Source organism: Saimiri boliviensis, chromosome 2, assembly GCF_048565385.1.
Source record: "Saimiri boliviensis isolate mSaiBol1 chromosome 2, mSaiBol1.pri, whole genome shotgun sequence".
NCBI lineage: Eukaryota > Metazoa > Chordata > Mammalia > Primates > Cebidae > Saimiri > Saimiri boliviensis.
The window spans coordinates 119,345,561-119,366,775 of NC_133450.1; the positions used below are offsets into that span (position 1 = coordinate 119,345,561).

The 21,215-nt window shown below is 35.8% G+C and overlaps 1 protein-coding gene across 1 annotated transcript in view; it reads left to right on the plus strand.

The window, feature by feature from the left end:
* Positions 1 to 21,215, plus strand: part of AQR (aquarius intron-binding spliceosomal factor) — a 129,073-nt gene that overhangs the window by 95,120 nt on the left and 12,738 nt on the right. Inside the window, exons 27-32 of the mRNA XM_003935747.4 lie at positions 173 to 310; positions 6,208 to 6,279; positions 7,351 to 7,538; positions 8,213 to 8,384; positions 12,654 to 12,824; positions 15,998 to 16,083. Of these exons, the coding sequence (XP_003935796.1) occupies positions 173 to 310; positions 6,208 to 6,279; positions 7,351 to 7,538; positions 8,213 to 8,384; positions 12,654 to 12,824; positions 15,998 to 16,083 (827 nt within the window). The remainder of the gene's footprint in view (positions 1 to 172; positions 311 to 6,207; positions 6,280 to 7,350; positions 7,539 to 8,212; positions 8,385 to 12,653; positions 12,825 to 15,997; positions 16,084 to 21,215) is intronic.

Genomic DNA, 21,215 nt, shown 5'->3' on the forward strand with positions numbered 1-21,215 from the left:
CTATTATATGAACTCAATTAGTACCCAAATAATAATGAACAGAATTATAATTCATTAGGCTTAGTTTATAATATGTTTAATTTCTCAGGAACTAAGTCTGATTCGATTGTATGGTTATGTGCATAAACTCTGTTTTCCTAAAATTATCTTTCATTGCTCCTCATTTCCATAGGAATTCAGAGCCTCTGAATTGCTTCGAAGTGGACTGGATAGATCTAAATACCTTTTAGTGAAAGAAGCCAAAATTATTGCTATGACCTGTACTCATGCTGCCTTAAAACGACATGACTTGGTCAAGTTAGGTTTCAAGGTAAAGACTTATTTTGGTAGTTTTGTTTTTTGTTTTTGTTTTATTTTGTTTTGAATATCACCTAGGCCATTTGTTTCCCTTCGAGGTTGACTCACTTCTTATTGAAGTTTGCATTTATAATTACCTTAAAATATCTCTTTTAAAAGTGGGTGATAATATCCCATGTTTACGTGATCAGTGAACTCTGAATCTACTTTTTAAAAATCTAGTTATCAGTAATATGTTCATTAGGTAATGTTATAACCATATGGTTGTCTGACCAAAGTCTCATACTTGCTAAGGAGTTTTATTGAGTATCACTTATTTAAAAATTAAAGTTATGAAAAACACCTAAAATTCACCTAATTAAAAAAAGTCATAATAAAAAAAAAATCTCCAATCAGAAGTAAAAGCTATAAAAAGAACATTTCAAAATGGGTTTCAGCTGGGCGTGGTGGCTCTGTAATCCCAGCACTTTGGGAGGCCAAGGTGAGCAGATCACTTGAGGTCAGGAGTTCGAGACCAGCCTGGCCAGCATGGTGAAACCCCATTTCTACTAAAAATACAAAAATTAGCTAATACTAAAATGGTTTCATCATATAAAGACAGGAGAGGATGTGATAGCCTGTTAGCCTGTAACTCATTTGAAATCGAATGTAATGATTGAGCAGTAAATTTGAATTGGCAAATTTTTTGTAACTTTGCTAGTGATACTGATCTGAACTTAGATTTTAATACAGTCATTTAACCTTCCTTCAATTGGTTTATCTGTTGTTTAAAACATAGTTCTGCATATGGGTTTGAATTAAAAATTTGTAATTCATCTGTTGATTAAATTAACTGGCAATTTAAGAATGTTACGAGCTCACTGAAAGATAGGCGCTAAATAAATTCAAGGTGATAAAATTGTTATCTTGGATGAAAGGTTCCTCAGCTGCAAGGTAGGACAAATACAACAATTTATTAAAAAGTAGTGTGAACATACCCTAGTGGTGTGAACTTACCCTTTTGCAAATTACTAGTGAGAATTTTTCACCTAAATATTTTGTTCTTGGGGCTGATGTATAAAATATACTTTGAATTTGATATTAAATCATAGCTTAATAACAAGGGAAATAATGTAATCATAATTAACATTTTATGGTTTCATGCAGCTTTTACATGTGTTCTAAAAATACTTACCAAATTTTCAGTAGTCATTTTCTGTATTTAAATTATGCTATACATATAAGGGTAGTTAGCATGAGTGCTAATAGGTTTTCTATATTTTTGATTTTGAAGTTTTATTTTTATCACACTTAAGAATTTTAAAAACCTTGTAGGTCCACTTAACAAAAAAGGGCAATTGCCCACTCTGCTTATCCTTCCAATTTATCCAGTCCTTCAGCTCTTGAAGATCTGTTTTGTCCTTTTCAACTATATCAGTTAAGAATGTTAGATTTCCATTTCAGGCGTTATCTTTTGATTCTGTGCTGTCCTGAAGGACAAATAGACACACATTCATGCATGTGTGCATACACCTTTCCTCCCTTAATTCTCCCAATATAGTCACGTCATAACTTTGGTTTGCTCACTTTTGGGTGTTTACATCATTATTTACATGAACACTTTCACATCCAAGCAGGGTAATATACCATGATTTGTTTTCCATTCATGCACAATTTTTTTTTTCTTTCTGGAATTTATAATTTTTGTCTTTTTTGTTTGTTTAGTTTTCTGTTTTACTACCAGTTCAACCCCAAACTCTGCTTAGTTTTAAAATATTTTCTTAGTACATTTAGACACATCACATACATGTTTTTTGAGACATCTCTCCTAGATACTCCTGACCTATTTCAGTTCACATTGCATCCATTCTAAGCCTTTGACTTTCTTATATGTCAGATTCTGTGTTTTGGGCATTCTGTGTCTTTCTCTTCTTTTGTCTTTTAGTATAATACATCCTCCAGTATCTTTTCGTGTGAAAGGATGCATAGGAGGTAATGTTTTTAAGACTTTCCATGTCCAAAAACTGTTTTTAGTCTACTTTCACATTTAATGATTATGGCTAGATATCGATTTCTAGATGGAAATTATTTTCCTTCAGGATTTTGATATTTGTTCCATTTTCTCTGTCTTCCAGTGTAGCTGTTCAGAACCCCAAAGCGTATTTTAAACGTATTTCGTTTCACATTTTTCTTCTGTCAGGAAACCCTACAATCTTTACTTTGTCCCTAGAGTTCTGAAATTTCAGTAGTATGTCTTAGGGATAACAAAGGGAGAAGGAGGACTCTTCTGGATCCTAGAGTTGTGGGAGATGAATGGAGAAAGAGAGCCAGACTTCTCCACATTCTGTTACATACACAGACTTTGACATAATTCCCACTTTCTGTATGGCGATCATTTCTGATCCCACCCTCTTAACTTCGCTTTCTCCAAGTTCCAAGATCCTCTGCAGACACTAAACCTTCTGTTGTCTATTGAGGGTGAGAGAAGAGGTACATTCATTTGGTTCCTTGAAGTGGGAAAGTCTAATTGCCTTTTTAAACCAGTCCTATTATTACTGAGCAAAAGGGGCTCACAGCCTGGTGCACTGGAAGCCAATATTCTAACACCAGGTTTTTGAGGAAAACAAGCATCTTATTGCAAGTTGACTCACAGGAAGAACATAGTCAAGCTCAAATCTGTGTCCCCATGCTGGCTTTAAGGCAGTAATTTTATTAGAAAAAGTTTAGGGGGTGGATTTTGGGTTTAGTAAGTGATTGGTGGAAGAAAAGGGGTCTGGAAAGTCTTCAAGCATATGCACTTTTCATGCTAACTCTTGGATCGCATATGTAGGTTTGAGAGAAGTTAATATGAAACATGGTAGAAATTTGGGTTGTGATGTAAGCACACTCATTTTGTGCTAACTACTTGGCTGTATTGATCCCAACCAGTTTCAGCCAGTTTTACTATCTTAGAAGCAAAGAAAGTTTCAGCTTTTCAGCAAGGTGTTTCTTTTCTTATCTGCCTTCTTGTAAACTCAAGAATTTCTGTTAGTTGCTGGTTTCTTTGACTCTTTTGGGTAAAATTTCACTATATAATGTCAAGTGTTATTTTAGGGGGTTTCTAGAGATAGTGGTCATCAGTATGCGGTCAGTTCATCACCTTTTAACAGAAGTCTGTCACTTGTTTCAATATGTATTTTGTTGAAGCCCAATTTTTTACTAGCACAAAGTTAAATAAATATTAGTTCTAATTTGCCTGTTTTCAGGGATTGGAAATTCGATGTCGATCATCTTAAACCCGTTTTGCATTGTAGAAATTGTAGAAGGAAATGTATCAGAATGATAACAAAAACATAAACTGATAATAACCATCATTTGTTGAGTGTTAGCTAGGTACCAAGTTCTGTGTTTATAGCATACAAAGTTCTGTATTTACAATGATTTATTTCTCTTCTTTACAACTAGATTTTTATATGAGCTCTTTTTTTTTTTTTTTTTTTTTTGAGACAGAATCTCATTTTTTTGTTCAGGCTAGAGTGCAGTGGCATGATCTTGGCCCACTGCAACCTCCGCCTCCTGAGTTCAAGCAAGTCTAGTCTACAGCCTCAGCCTCCTGAGTAGCTGGGATTACAGGCGCACACCATCACACCCAAACAACTTGATTGTTTTTTAAGTAGAGAAGGGTTTTCATCATGTTGGCCAGGCTGGTCTTAAACTCCTGAGCTCAAGGGATCCACCTCCCTTGGCCTCCCAGAATGCTGGGATTTCAGCTGTGAGCCACTGTGCCTAGCTGAGATATCTCCATTTTATAGTTTAGAAAGGGTGACTCAAGGGAAATATTACCTTAGAGTCACAGGTAATCAGTTACTAGAGCTAGTATTAAAACGTGATTTTCCAAGAATTTAAAGTCTCTTGTGCCCTTACTTTTAAACCACCTTGACCCTATTCTAGCAGCTATAATCCGCTAAAGAACCATAGAACTGTAGTAGCGGTGGCTGTAGAATTTAGGAATCCTTTGAAAGGTCACAAAGACTAGCTCCTAGCCTGGTTGACCTATAGCATCAAATGCCAACCCAGCATTTAATATGTTAGTAGAGATTAGTAAGTGTTGAATGAAATGAATGATCTGTCTAATAAATACATGGAACAACTAGCTAAAGTGCTGGTAATTTTGCTTTGGAATTAAAATCTCCCTTTTAAAAAGCAAAATCTATAAATATTTTTATAAGTAAAATTGTATTATATTTTCAGAATTGGTTTTCAGGAAGCTGTCCTTTTAAGCTACCTGTTTTTACAGAGTTGCCCCTACGCTGTTTTGCATATTGGATCTGTTATCCTGAGAGTCCACACAGGGACTTGTTAAAAAATGTGACTGTTTGAATTCCTCCTTCTCTTCAGCTTCCATAAAAATGACCTAATCATTATAAGAGGGAAATTTGGTATTATTATAGAGCTAGAGAAGAGATCATCCATATGCCTACATTATCAGGTAGTTTCAGTAACAGTCCAGAATTGAACCATAACTTTAAAATAGAGAGTTAATCAAACATTCAGAGTAAATATGCTCTCCCCATCTACCACCTCCCTATAAAATAAAACAATGGTAGAAAACTTTAATAACAGAAAGCAACAGAGCTCTAATGTGTACTTAGATTCAAGGAGAAGATATTGTACCAAAACAAGAAGTAAGATAGCATACTAAGTAGTGATCAGAATTAGAAATGATGAGGAAAGACAAAACATGTTGAGAATATATCTAAATGAGAATTGGACAGATAGAAGAGCAGTAATTGTCAAAGAAAGAATGAAATTTTCTCATGTTTGAGAAAGACTTGATTTTTCATGTTTTTTAAACAGATGTGTAATACCTAAGACTGGGAACTGGGCTGGGGAAAAGATACAGACATTAGACAAATAAATATACAGAGAGAATTACAAATTGTGAAGGTCTGGAAGACAAAAGAACGGTACTTTGAGATTAGTTTTAGATTGGGAGGTCAGAGAAGGCCTACGTAAAGTGCGTTTTAAGCTGATATTTTAAGGATGAGAAACAACCAAGTAGACTAAAAGCAAAGAGAACAGGATGTGCAAAGGGGCTGCAGCAGGAAAGGTTTTGCCATTTCAGAGAAACTGCAATAGGTCATTGTTGTTGAAGCATACTAGCAAGGAGAAAGATAAAGTTCAACAGTAAGTCTGGGGCTAGATTGAATATAGGTTCTTTCTTGCTGGCAATGTTAAGGGTTTTTGTTTTGTTTTGTTTTGTTTTGTTTTTTCTAAAACAGTGGTATAAAGGATTTGAAACCAGGAGTTGTATAAATGCCTTAGAGGAATCAAGTTAGGAAGGGGAGGAACTAGTAAGTTGTTTGCTAGCAGTAGTCATAGTGATGGCTTGGATTTTTAGAGGGGTAATGCTGGTAGAATTAAAGAAAAATCAGTAGACTCAAGAGTTTTTAAAGTGAAATTGACATGCCCCGGTGATGAATTGCATGCCCAAGAGTGAGACTGAAGTGGATTGTTCTGATGAGTAGGATTCATAAAAGAAACAACATTATTCCCAAATGCTACCTAGAGTAAGAGTACCACAGGGAATGACCTCATATGTAATTATAAATTGATTCTTTCTGATGTAGAAATGAAAATCTAAATTAAAAAGAACCAAATTGACATTGTAACTCAAGAAATGACATACATGATCTCTTCAACGTAAAGTTGCATGCTTAGGAGGCTTTCCTGAAATCAAATACTTGAATTGGAAATGCAGAGGCATAATGATAAATAATACCATGAAGTTTCTGCTTGAATAATTTGTATGTTGTTATTTTTATCTGTCTGAATAATTTGTATGTTGTTTTTATCTGAAATTATTTGGGTTCTTTTGGATGATTATGTTTGTCATGGAGTTGTTTGGCTTTTAAGCTGTCTTTGTGACAAGCTTTCCTCTTTCTTTCTCAGTATGACAACATTTTAATGGAAGAAGCTGCTCAGATTCTGGAGATAGAAACTTTTATCCCTCTTCTTCTACAGGTAAGAAATATTAAGAAATATAAGACCTGAGGCAAAGAAAATCGAGTTCTAAGAATGCTGAGGACAACATCAGAAAGCTGTACAGTTTGGGTGTGCTCATTGCCATAGTTAAGTATTTTCCTTAACTTTATTATGTTTGATGTTCTATTTTAAGCCGGTAAACTTTTTTTGATCCATTCACTGGCTATTTCATAGTTATTTTGCTTCCAGAAGTTCTATTTTAAAATTCATAGTTTATTTCTGTAGTTTTGAAAAGATTCAGTAATTTTAATCAAAATTACATTGTTGTACAATTTGGTGGGGAGAGGAGCTGTTTCTTAATTTCTTTTGTTATAATTGTTTGTAGAATTATTTTTTGATATTCACCGACTAAATTGCTTTTCTTTATGCCTAAGTTTTTGAGCTAAATGGTGCTATTTAAGAATGTTTTTTACAGTACAATATTCTTTACTATTGAAGCATTAAAACGAAATGTGGAATTCCCAATTTAAGGGTAGAGACCACTCTAATACACAGATAAATTGAGTTGCAAAAGTTGTTTTTATAAGTCGTACTTCGTGGAACTTGGAATGTATTCTATCAGGATATGTTTCAAGGAACAAGGAGACATATAGAGTACGAAATTGAAGTCGTAATGTAGAAAATTAAAGAAGGTAGTGTTTAATTGCTTTGGTGGGTTCAGAATTGGTCCTCAGCTGCCTGTGAAACATGCTTATTTCTCATCTTTCCATTTCTCTTCTCGGGCTTCTCTTTCTTTCTGTATACTCTTTACCTAATGCTGACCTAAGCCTTCCAGGCCTCTTTGGATTACCTTACCTATTAAAATAGGGTAATTCCATGCTTGCCTTCTAAATCCCTCCATTCTCCCTCACCCTCTGTCACCCAAGAGCAATGATATCCATAATTGGTTCACAAATTGTTCTATAAATTTGCCAGACTTCTCTTTTTGGAGCTTGTAAAGATTGGTAATTTGTAAGATAAGGAAGCCTTTTGATGAAGAGTCTGTCCCTTGGGTAATATATTGGGGACTATAGAATAATATTTTGCCGTTTCTTTATTTTTTATTTCTAGAATCCTCAGGATGGATTTAGCCGACTGAAACGATGGATTATGATTGGTGATCATCACCAGTTACCTCCAGTTATTAAGAACATGGCCTTTCAAAAGTACTCAAACATGGAGCAGTCTCTCTTCACTCGCTTTGTCCGCGTTGGAGTTCCGACTGTGGACCTCGATGCTCAAGGGAGAGCCAGAGCAAGGTAAAGGAAACGGAAAAAAAATCATTTCTACTTAAGGACATTTGTTCCATGATCGAAGTATTTGTGAATAGCTTTTATAGACTGTTAGCATTCCCGGCTATCCAGGAACTTGACTATCCATAAATCTCAAAGGACTTTTGTCGACTTCTGCAGGAGATTTGAATGGGCCAAATAATTTATTTTCTTCATTTCAGTCATTAAGATTAACTTTAGTAACTTACAATCTAAAGGCTTCTTTTCATTGTCCCTTCCCCTTTCTTCATGTCCCCAAAAGATATGCAGTTAATATAATTTTGAAATCTAAAGAAAAAAGTGAGTAAGAGGAGAACACACCAATTTTTACTTTATAAAAGATGCAGGCCCCGTCTCAGAGTTACCCCCAATTGTCCTCAATTTTTAGTCTTCCTTGATTTTTTAATTTAAGGGATAAAGATAGCATTTACCTCAGAGAGTGTAATAAAACTATCGTTTTTGTAGTACCTTTACTCTTCTGACCCTTGGTTACCTAAAGTAGGGAAGCTAAGGTTGGAAAAGCATTATTGTTTAAAAGATGAACAAAAATGGCTAACATGAAAATTTAAAAGAAGCGCAGAAACAGAGAAACTTTATGTATATTAAATGGGATTTTATACTGCTAACATTTTCTGTTTTTGGGGGGATTTGTCTTTGGAAAGCTTGTGCAACCTCTACAACTGGCGATACAAGAATCTGGGGAACTTACCCCATGTGCAGCTCTTGCCAGAGTTTAGTACAGCAAATGCTGGCTTACTGTATGACTTCCAGCTCATTAATGTTGAAGATTTTCAAGGAGTGGGAGAATCTGAACCTAATCCTTACTTCTATCAGGTAAGAAAAAAGATAAAGCTTTTAAATTTATTTTGCATTTGCTGGCTGACATATGCATAAATCAGTGATACTTAACCATTTGGCCATTGAGAAAAGGAAAGTTGGAACGCCACCTTACACACAGCATATGAAAAATCAATTTCAGATTGATTAAAAATACATGGACTAAAGAAACTATAAACAAACTGGAAACTACTAGAAGAAAATATTGATGAATATGTAGTGTTGGAGTGAGAAAGGTCTTCCTAAGCTTGTCACAAAAGCAGAAATCATAAAAATGCTGATGGGAGAAAAAATTTATTTTCAATGCTTAAAATTTATTTCAGTGTTTAATAAACAAGTTGAATTCTGAATATTCATATAGAACTCATCAATTACTTTTTTCAAAAACCAAGACTAATTGAAAAATGTGAATATGCAATTCATATTTTATAACAAATGTAAATTAATCACATTTTAAACTCTTTAATAATGCTCAGTGTTAAGGTAGGTTTGGGGAAATTTTATTCTCATACAGTGCTAGCGGGAAAATAATTTGGTGGATAAATTGTCACTGTATAGTGAAAGCAATGTTCTTACTTCTAGGAATTTATCCTTAAAAAATAATTGGGCCAGTTTGCAGACTTGTATGTTTAATTTTCATCACTGCATATTATTATTATTATTTTTTTGAGACTGAGTTTTTTTGCTGTTGTTACCCAGGCTGGAGTGCAATGGCGCAATCTCGGCTCACCACAACCTCCGCCTCCTGGGTTCAGGCAATTCTCCTGCCTCAGCCTCCTGAGTAGCTGGGATTACAGGCTTGCGACACCATGCCCAGCTAATTTTTGTATTTTTAGTAGAGACGGGGTTCATCATGTTGACCAGGATGGTCTCGATCTCTTGACCTCGTGATCTACCCGCCTCGGCCTCCCAAAGTGCTGGGATTACAGGCGTGAGCCACCGCGCCCGGCACTGCATATTATTTTAGAAATGAGAAACAACCTAAATATCTGTCCGTAGGGATTAATTGCATTATTATCAACATTGTAAGTGTTTACTAACAGGAAGAATATTCATGCTATATTATGTGGAAATAAATTGCAAAGTACATCTATAGTATCTCATTTTATTTTGTTTTATTTTTTATTTCATTTTACTTTTTTTTTTGAGACGGAGTTTCACTCTTGTTACCCAGGCTGGAGTGCAATGGCGCGATCTCGGCTCACTGCAACCTCCGCCTCCTGGGTTCAAGCAATTCTCCTGCCTTAGCCTCCTGAGTAGCTGGGATTACAGGCACGTGCCACCATGCCCAGCTGCTTTTTTTTTTGTATTTTTAGTAGAGACGGGGTTTCACCATGTTGACCAGGTTGGTCTCGATCTCTCGACCTTGTGATCCACCCACCTCGGCCTCCCAAAGTGCTGTGATTACAGGCTTGAGCCACCGCGCCCGGCCTTATTTTTTTTTTTGAGATGGAGTCTTGCTCTGTCGCCAGGCTGGAGTGCGATGGCACGATCTTGGCTCACTGCAACCTCTGCCTCCCAGGTTCAAGTGATTCTCCTGCCTCAGCCTCCCAGGCAGCTGGGACTACAGGCTTGAGCCACCATGCTGTGCTAATTTTTCTGTTTTTAGTAGAAGCAGGGTTTCACCATGTTGGCCAGGATGGTCTCGATCTTTTGACCTCATGATCCACCCACTTCGGCCTCCCAAAGTGCTGGAATTACAGGCGTGAGCCACCGCACCTGGAGTGTCTCATTTTATTTTAAAATAGAAATATGTGCAGATAAGCCATACAAAATAATCTGGCAGTATATACATCAAAATATAGTGTTTGGTTGATAGCATTTGGAGTTGTTTTTCTTTTTTCCCCTCTCTCTTTTTACAGCAAAATATCCAATATAGGTTGTTACCTAAATTAGAGATTATGAGTTATTCATGAAAAAGCATCATATATCATCAGCTTAAATGTATATGTATACGTATAACTCATGCAGATCTTATTTTCCCTCCAAATATTTGGTTACATTAAATCAAGTTACTGCCGGGCGCGGTGGCTCGAGCCTGTAATCCCAGCACTTTGGGAGGCCGAGGCGGGTGGATCACGAGGTCAAGAGATTGAGACTATCCCGGTCAACATAGTGAAACCCCGTCTCTACTAAAAATACAAAAAATTAGCTGGGCATGGTGGCACGTGCCTGTAATCCCAGCTACTCAGTAGGCTGACGCAGGAGAATTGCCTGAACCCAGGAGGCGGAGGTTTCGGTGAGCCGAGATCGCGCCATTGCATTCCAGCCTGGGTAACAAGAGCAAAACTCTGTCTCAAAAAAAAAAAAAAAAATCAAGTTACTATATTTGTGTACTTTTTGCCTGAGAACAGATGTGACCTTTAAATGATAACTTTAAAAATATTAGAAAACATCAGTAATCAACTGATGTTTTCATTACATAATGGTTTTTGGAATTTCTCCTTTGAGTTAGTTTTATTGCCTGAGTTATACTGTAGTATTGATTGAAACATTTTTATCCAGATTGGTTACCTATTTTTCTTATTCATTAAGCCTAACTCTGGGTGAGTTTTTAGGGTTTCGAGAAATGTATTTTCAGATGATGATTTGCCACTATTTTTTTTTTTTTTTTTTTTGAGATAGAGTCTCAGTCTGTCTCCAGATGCCAGGCTGGAGTGCAGTGGCACAATCTCGGCTCACTGCAACCTCTGCCACCCGGGTTCAAGCAGTTCTCCTGCCTCAGCCTCCCAAGTAGCTGGGACTACAGGTGCACACCACCACGCCCAGCTAACTTTTGGATTTGCCACTATTAAATATGTTTCTGAAAAGTTAAATACATTATCCCCTAAAATAAGAATACTGTGCATTTAAGTGCTAACATTTGAAGAATCTGTGTCTGAGAGGGAAAGACTAGGTAGATAAATGAATAAAAGTCACAATTTGAAGGGAACTCGACTTATTTGGAGTGAGTTCTAAAATATTTGGTCACAATACAGTTCATCTTGTTTTATTGTTAATGCTTCATATCTAACCTTTAGGCAAAGTACCAAATTGGGCAATGTTAAATAACTAGAAAACTTAAATGAAAGATGTAAGTAACTCAGGCTGTGTGTCAGAAAGAACCGTAATATAAATGATATTTCGGTAAGTCTTCCAGTAATTTTTCTGTTGCCTTTGCATAAAATGCAGGTTCCTTTTTTTTTTTTTTTAAATATTGTGCTTATATTCTTATTTTACTTTCTTCTTTCATCCAGTACTTTGGATTTAGTCTCTATTGAACTGGACCAAACAGCTTTATGTATTATTCTTCACCTTTAAGTTGAATAAGCCTTAGTTTTAAGTGCCTTCCTAGTCTCTTAATTTAATGGTAAACCAGACAGACCAATTTGAGGTAACATCCTCATCCCACCTAAAGTTATCTAGTAGAAGTGACAACCATCATTAAGAGAACAGAAACATCACACAAAAAACATTGTGCAAAATGGTTTTTTGTATGCTTTGTTTCTGTTCTCTGAGTGACGGTTGTGCAAAAGGAAAAGCATTGTGCAAAAATTGAGTCAACTGTAATACTTCTAGGTGTATATGCTATTAAACTGGGTATCGTATTGTCTTCTTAGTTACTCTATTCCTTTATAGTTTTATGTCTATATGTAACTATAGTTGTAACACATTGTATAGAATTTTTTTTTTTTTTTTTTTTTTTTGAGATGAAGTCTCACTTTGTCACCAGGCTATATTGCAGAGGTGGAATTGCAGCTCACTGCAACCTCTACCTCCTGGACTCAAGTGATCCCCCCACCTCAGCCTCCTTAGTAGCTGAAACTATAGGCATGGACTACCACGCCCAGCTCATTTTTGTATTTTTAGTACATGTTGTCTAGACTGGTCTCGAACTCCTGGACTCAAGTGATCTGTCTGCCTTGGCCTTCCAAAGTGCTGTGATTACAAATGTGAGCTACCATGCCTGGCCAGAATATTATTGATCTATATTGTGATTGTTGTGGTCTTAGGAATACTAAGCCTTTAGGTTGGCAAGTTTTATTTTATGGTTGTTCCATGTATTGCAAATATATTGCAAATGTAAAAGTTTTCATGTATCAGTGTTAATGTAGCATAAGATTATCCCTCAGTTTTATGAAAGATACTCACTTATCCAAGTTACTGAGTCTTCACTTCTTGTGGTGTACAAAGTGAACAAATTGTGCTTATCTAGGCGAGATATTTTCTCTATAAAATTGAAACAAAAGCAAATAAATACACAATCTAATTATGTTTGCATTACAGAATCTTGGAGAGGCAGAATATGTAGTAGCACTTTTTATGTATATGTGTTTACTTGGTTACCCTGCTGACAGAATCAGTATTCTAACAACATACAATGGCCAAAAGCATCTTATTCGAGACATTATCAATAGACGATGTGGAAACAATCCATTGATTGGAAGACCAAACAAGGTACTTTTATAAATATAATGTGTTCTCTTATTCATCATTTTGGCAAGATAGAAAGGTTTATATTGTTCTCCTTTGTCACTTTGCTATCTCTTTTTAAGATATTTGAGAAAATGAAATAATGGGAACCATAAATAATTCTCTGACAGTCCTATTTGTTAGTCTTGCTGGTTTGCTGTGACCATCTATCTCAGTTACAGCACACAAAATGTTTACTGATGGTAACAGAAATAAATGTTTCTGAAACTTTTTGTTTATAAAATGATACATAACAAAATTACATAATAAGTTGTGTACTGTTACTAGGAGTATGTTTGTTTTGCTTTGCAGAGGTATAATTTAGACTGCTTTTTACTGTATGTAGGGGAGGATGTCTTGGGAATAAGGGAAGATGGTAAAATGTATTCAGAACTTGGGATTTTAAAAAATATTTTTTATGTTTTTATACAGTGAAAAGTGATGCATAATAAATAAAATGATGTTTGTTTTATTAATGATGGGTTGAAAAAATTAGAAAATAACAAAGATTATACTAATGATAAAGTTAGGACTTTGGTTGTGAACATGGCTATGTAAAGTTCACCTTTTCTGGAAATTATGCAGAAGTAACAGGAAAATGGAGGAAAGAGGGGACAAACTCTTATTTTTATAGGATATCCGGACAGTAGCAGAAGAAAAGAGGGCCTTTTGCTATGAAAACCATCCAGCCTTCAGAAAACAGCCTTGCTCACCCCATCTTAACATCTCGCACATAGCTAATCTAAGAAACTTACTTATTCAGTGACAGATAGTATGAAGGGAACTAGCACAAGCCCAATTTATAGGAAAGAAAATGAAGAGCAGCAAAACATGGATAGGATACATGCTCCAGAAAACATGTTGGCCTGGAAAAGATGACATTTTCAAATACACATTTTGCTGTAAATTGGAAAATACCTAATGAAGTAACCATTTCTTTGAGGAAAAGCTATAAAGCAGAGAAATGTAAGAACTCAGAAAGAGATGAAATGTAAGCTGTAAGAAAGTAAAATCAGAGGAATGAAAACAAAATCAAAAGGAATACAGGGAAGAATAGACACTGCAGAATACTTGATAAGGAATAGAGTGAAACTGAGAAACTAATAATTTTGCAAGTTTAGAAATAGAAGGACCTTAATATTTGAGATTTTTTATGGAAAACCTTACTCAGATAATATGGAAAGTTACTGTCTCTCATAACAAGATGGAAATAGGATTGGTTCCAAGGTTGGGTTACAGTGTAGCTCAGTGATGTTATTCTGCCCTGCCAATGTCAGTATGTGAGCCCAGTTCTCCACATGATCAGGTTGGCAACAGAATTTGCAGGTAATATCCACATATAATAACAAGGGACTTATATCCAGAATATATGAACTCCTGTAAAAGCTATTATGAAATAAGGCAGCCCAATACAAAATGGGCAAATGACTTGAACAGACACTTCACACAGGAAGACCTACAGGTAGCCAATATGATGTGAAATAGTGCTTACCATCATTAGTTGTCAAAGAAGTAGAAATTAAAACTACAATGATATACCACTACCTACTCAAAAGAATGAGTGAAATGATAAAGATTGACATTATGGCAAGTGTTGGCAAGGATGAAGAACAACTGAAACTCTAGAACTGGAACATTGCTGGTGAATGTGTAAAGTGGGATAGCAGTTTTGGAAAAGTTTGATCATTTCTTACAAAGTATGCACTTTTACTACACAGCTCAGCAGTTTCCCTCCTGCATCTTTATTCAAGAGCGATGAAAACATGTCCACAAAAATATTTGTACATGAATATTTATTGCAATGTTATGCAAAATAGCTTCAAACTAGAAACAGGCCAAATTCTCATCAACAGGTGAATGAATAAACAAACTGTTGTATATTCATTCAGTGGAGGAATACTCAAAATAAAAAGGTATGAATTTCTTGTGTACACACAAGAATTATCTCAAAAACATGAATGAATATATCTCAGAAACATTATGCTGATTGAAAGAAACAAGACACAAAAGAGTATATCCTTTTGATGCTATTTTTATGTAATTCCAGAACTGGCAAAAAATAATCTATAGTGACAGAAAGTAGATCAGTGATTGCCTGGGGCTGGGGGATGCCGATTTGACCGAAATGGGGCCTGAGGTGATGGGCAACATTTTTATTGTGCTGGTGGTCACATGGGAAAATCTATTGTCAGAATTCATCAAATTGTACCTTGAACACATTTTATTGTGTATAAACTATGCCTCCATGTAGTTGACTTTAAAAATGTTTTGTAAACTTCCTAAAGATAGAGAGACCATAAATTGCAGTTTCTGTAGGGTAAGCAATAAAATTTTTGTTGAATTGATGAAAAGATAAATGCCTGAGTTGCCAGTATTAGTGACTAAAACCTTTCTGAACTTCCCTATTTGTACACTTTTTCTTTTGTTTTTTCTTTCTTTCTTTTTTTTTTTTTTTTAAGAAACGGGGTCTCATTCTATTACACAGACTGGAGTGTAGTGTCACAATCTCAGCTCACTCCTGGGCTCAAGCAATCCTCCCAACTCAACCTTCTGAGTAGCTGGAACTATAGTCACACACCACCATGCCCGGCTCATTTTTGTATAATTTGTAGATGGGGTTTCACCATATTGCCCAGTCTGGTGTTTAACTCCTGGGTTCCAGTGATCTGCCCACCTTGGCCTCCTATGTACGTATGTTTTCAAAATGAACAGAAAGTACTGTAAGAATTCTTTATTTTTTTTCTTTGATAGAGGAATGCTGTAGACAGGTACTGGTGTTAAGTAATAAGCATGCTAAGTTACATTGCTGAGCATCAAACTGGGATACCAGTTAATAAGCTAGACATAGTCCCTGTTCTCATGAAGTTTGCAGTCTAATGAGGGAAGACTTAATTCCAAAAATAGTTATTTAGTTATCAGCAAAAGTAAAGACAAATGCTATAAATGTGAGTAACATAAGGATGTAGTTTAATCTGGTTAGTATGGTTTATTTAATGATGTTGTGTAACTTGTTCTTGGAATTCCAAGCCTATGATTGTGTTTCTTTTGGGATTTAATGTTTTAAGGGTAAGGTGTTTGTTTCTAGCACATTATTTAAATGAGCTCTAGAGTCTTTTGGCTTTTGAAAATGTACCGTATTTTCCATTTTTTATTTCTAGGTGACAACTGTTGATAGATTTCAAGGTCAACAGAATGATTATATTCTTCTTTCTCTGGTGCGAACCAGGGCAGTGGGTCATCTGAGGTATGTAGGAAAAAACTTTCATAATAGTTATCAAACTTTTCCATCTACTTTAATTTTGAAATTCTGTGGCTAAGTGTTCTAAATATTTTTAAAGTTTAAACTATAGTTACTATGACAACTTCTGCTGCTTTTTGTTGGAATGTAACATCAGATTCCTTGTAGTAACCATTGTCATTGCCGCTGAATTTTTGTGCTCTTCAATGTTTTAGTAATTTTAAGTTTTACTCTTTAGTAACACTCAGAGATAGCATTTTATCATACAATCTTAATCTGTCCTGTATCTGTTAGAAACTTAATATTAGAAATTAAAGGAGATAAAGAAGCAAGAAGTCTTAAGAATAAATTTTCATTGTATAATATGGTTTCTCATTTTTTCTTATACACAGTCTTTCAGCTTCAGTGTTAGAGGACAAAGGAGCCGTTTGTTCTCCCTGGATTAGGAATTGTCAAAACAAATAATAATCTATTTTTATCATTTATTGTGATGTATTTATGTGCTAGAGATTTATGGAAATATCTTCTTATTACAAAGCCTCCGTTTAGTTTTATATGAAGCTTCATCTCCTTTGACTTACTAACACAACTAAGGAGACTTTATTTTTTTATTTTATTGGATAGACATAAAAAGAAAATTATCAATGCTCTTGTAATGTTGTCATTAAGATCTATTTGGAGCTTAACCCAGTGACCAGGTTCATGAGATTGATAACTTTTATGAAAGAGTAATTAAAGATGTAATGTTTTAAGAAATTGTTTCACATTCTAAAATAGTTTGCTTTTGTGTATTAAGTGTGAAGCAAATATTTAGACTTAACTTTTCTAAAAAGCAATTCCGCCGGGCGCGGTGGCTCAAGCCTGTAATCCCAGCACTTTGGGAGGCCGAGGCAGGTGGATCACGAGGTCAAGAGATCGAGACCATCCCGGTCAACATGGGGAAACCCCGTCTCTACTAAAAATACAAAAAAGTAGCTGGGCATGCTGGCACTTGCCTTTAATCCAAGCTACTCAGGAGGCTGAGGCAGGAGAATTGCCTGAACCCGGGAGGAGGAGGTTGCGGTGAGCCAAGATCGCGCCATTGCACTCCAGCCTGGTAATAAGAGTGAAACTCCGTCTCAAAAAAAAAAAAAAAAAGCAATTCCTTCTTCTCCTTGAGATTTATAACTGCCATCTCAATGGGCTATCACTGTGGTTTACGTAATTAACATCCCAAAAACTTACAATATGAATATATGAATTCTCCTCCCTATCTTTTTGTTTGTTTGTTTGTTTGTTTGTTTGTTTGTTTTTTGAGACGGAGTTTCGCTCTTGTTACCCAGGCTGGAGTGCAATGGTGGGATCTCGGCTCACCGCAACCTCCGCCTCCTGGGTTCAGGCAATTCTCCTGCCTCAGCCTCCTGAGTAGCTGGGATTACAGGCACGCGCCACCATGCCCAGCTAATTTTTTTTATTTTTAGTAGAGACAGGGTTTCACCTTGTTGCTCCATCTCTTGACCTTGTGATCCACCCGCCTCGGCCTCCCAAAGTGCTGGGATTACAGGCGTGAGCCACCGCGCCCGGCTCTATCTTTTTTTTTAACTCTGATACTTGGTCTTCAAATTCCAGTGACTTTAGTCCTATGCTGTTCTTTGCCTAATTTTTCTGTAACTTAGGAAAAAAGAAAGGTTTTGATAATAAAATGCTTATAAATGAAGGGTTAAAATAAAACCTGATTTCAGTATTGTCTTGCATATCAAAATATTCTAGCAAAAATACCTATATTCCAATAAATTACATTTATTTGTTTTTGCCAACATTTTCCTTTTAAACTTCAACTTCTTAATTAGGGATAGTATTGGTGGTGGTTGTGCGTAGAGGGGATATGTCAATTGCACTATTATTTATGATTCCAGTTACCCAGGTAGCTTAGCCTAGGTATCTTAGCTAGAATTTTATCAAACTTTTAATAAAAATTTCTGATTTGTAGAAAGCTAATCTTTCATATCCTTCCTTTTATATATAGGTAAGAAACTGTTTCTGTTTCAGGATAACAAGGAAACCTACTTCCTGCCATGTTTTATTTTTTAATAACTTTATTGAGATGTAATTTGCCTACCATACAATTTATCTATTTAAAGTGTGCAATTCAATGATTTTTTTGTATATTAACAGTTATGCAGTTATCTCCACGATCACTTTTAGAATATTTTCATCACTCTAGCAAGAAACCCTGTACTTAGCAATCATTTTCCTCTGCTTTCCCCTAAAACCTTGGCAACCACTAATTTACTTTTTATCTCTGTAGATTTGCCTATTTTGGACACTTAATATAAATGGAATCATATAATATATGGTCTTTGGTTACTGGCTTCTTTCACTTAACATATGTTCAAGGTTCATTGTTGTAGGATGTATCAGTACTTCTTTCGTTTTCATTGCTGAATAGTATTCCATTGTCTGGCTATGTCACATTTTATTTATCCATTCATCAATTGGACATTGCATTGTTTCCACTTTGTGGCTATTGGAATGAATAATGCTGCTATGAATATGCATATATAATTTTAATGTGAACACTTGTTTTTCTTTCACTTGGGTATAGACCTAAGAGTAGGATTTCTGGGTCATATGGTAACCATATTTAGCATTTTAGAGAACTGTTAGACTGTTTTTCAAGTGCCTGCTTTATTTCTTTTGCTCACACCTTTTTTCAGCTAGGATGGACTAATTGGGTGATTGGGTGGGAGCCAGTTGCAGTTCCAGAGGCCTGTTTTAGGACAATGTGGAGCTATTTAGAAGCCAGAGTAGTGGGACAGTTCTGGTCCCTTTTCCAGCATTCATTGTTCTTGTACTGAACTGATTTGGACAGCCTAGCTACCAATAGAAATGTGTGTAACCTGTTCTGAGCCAAGTATTGAGGCTGCAGCTTTCCTCTGTTGTTTCCTCATAGGGGTTCTGTCAGGGTGTTGGCATTGTTGTTTAACAGTGCTTTTTCTCTCCAGCCATTTTCTGAGGACTAAGAAGGAACTTAGTAGTCAATATTGCCCTGCTTTCAAGACATAACTCCAAGGAACTCTGCCTACTCACGTTACCATCCTTTGTTTTTTTGCCTGGTAGTTTGTTATGTTCATGGTGTTTGGTCATTCATTTAACAAACATTTTCGTATGGTCTGCTGTCTGTTAGTGGGCTAGATTCTTAATTTTTGGTAATAGATGTAACATTCATGATCTCTGCCCTTGTGGCATTTAGGGTCTAGTGGCAGATTCATTAATATACCTTTGAAAGATATCTACATTTGAATCTGCAGAAAATTTTTAGTTCAAATCTCTTCATGTACAGCGGAGATCACACTTAGAAAAGCCACTTTATTGCACTATAGCACTGAAGACTGGGGAGTTGTTTTCTCAGAGGAACCATACAGTGATCATTGCAGTAATGCTGTATCTGTGCTCTGTCTACAGATAGGGGCTTCTGATGTGAGGGGGATTACAGTGGTTACTATGAAAATAACAGTTTATCACCTGCTTCCATCACTAACCCTTTTTCCCCCTAACAACATTAAATTTCACCATAATTTTTTTTATAATATTTCTGTGAGAACTTATGCTAAGTATTTCTAGCAGTATCCCTTCAGTTACCAGTGTTGGAACCACCCAACTGTAATATGAGCCCTTGGGGTTCTAAGAAAATGTGGCAAAAATAATAATTTGGCTTACAGTAACCTAGAAAATAATATTTCCTTTATGAATCCAGTGTGTCACAAATGTAGAGATTCCTCAGAGTTCCCATAGAGGAGTATTTCTTTTCCTTCTACCTAAATGAATACGTATTAATTTTGTTTGTTGCCGGGGGAAGGATACCTATCCCCACTCTGTCCCCTCACACACATACATATAACACAAGAATATAAGTAATAGCATATGCTGGTGTCACACTGTACCTCCTAAGAAAGGAAACTAGATTATTTTAAGACCATAGATTAGTCCGTAAAACACCATAGAAAGTGAGGCTGAATTAGGCTGGGCACAGTGGCTCACGCCTGTAATCCTAGCACTTTGGGAGGCCGAGGTGGGCTGATCACCTGAGGTCTTGCATTCAAGACCAGCCTGGCCAACATGGAGAAATCCTGTCTCTACTAAAAATACAAAAAAAATTTAGTTGGGCGTAGTGGTGGGTGTCTGTAATTTCTGTGGCTTGGGAGGCTGAGACAAGAGAAGCACTTGAACCTGTGAGTCAGAGGTTGCAGTGAACTAAGATTATGCCCCTGCACTCCAGCCTGGATGACAAGAGTGGGACTCTGTCTCAAAAAAAAAAAAAAAAAGAAAATGAGGCTGAATTACAGATACTCCCCAAATATCTTGGATTACACAAAGAAAAGTTATTAGATAAATATTCCAATTCCTGGTTCTCTCTGTCTCTCTGAATATTACAGAGAATAATCTGTTTCACTCTTTCATACTTTATTTCAGAGATTGGAGGTGATTCTCCCAGGCTTTATTATTATTTATGCAAGTCTTCTCTTTTGCAGAGTACTCAAAAATTTAAATAGCCATCTGAAAACATCTCAAGGACAAAAACTATCCTCTGCATTTGAAACCAAAATTATCTTTTCTCACTAAGACACATTTTATCTAATATAGCCCTCTTTTATACATTTATTTGATTCAAACCTATTGTAAAGAAACTTAGTTTCTTTAAAAAAAAAGAGAGAGATTAAAGAAAAATGACATTGTTTGTCAGATAGCCATCTTACATGTATAGTCCGATCATTCAGTTTAACTGTTTTCGCTGTTTATATGAACATTGAGTACCTATTATAGGCCAGGCATTGCATCTCAATACTAGAATAAATACATGGATGACATGTTATAGGCTAACTGTCCTTTATCTGAAGTTTCAGATTTGGAATCTTCACATTAGGGATGCTCAACTTGTATATTATATTTCCATATGTACTCATTATTGTAAATAAGAATAAAACAGTGTGATAAGAGTTATCTAGAAAGTGAAATTTTACCTTGATGGAGCCTGGGATTTTGGTAGGTGAAGTGGAAGAAGAACTAGTTAAGATTGACTCAGTGACAGTGATATAGTAAACTGGTAACTGACAATTGAACTATACTGTAATACTAATATATTACTTAGACCTTTTAAG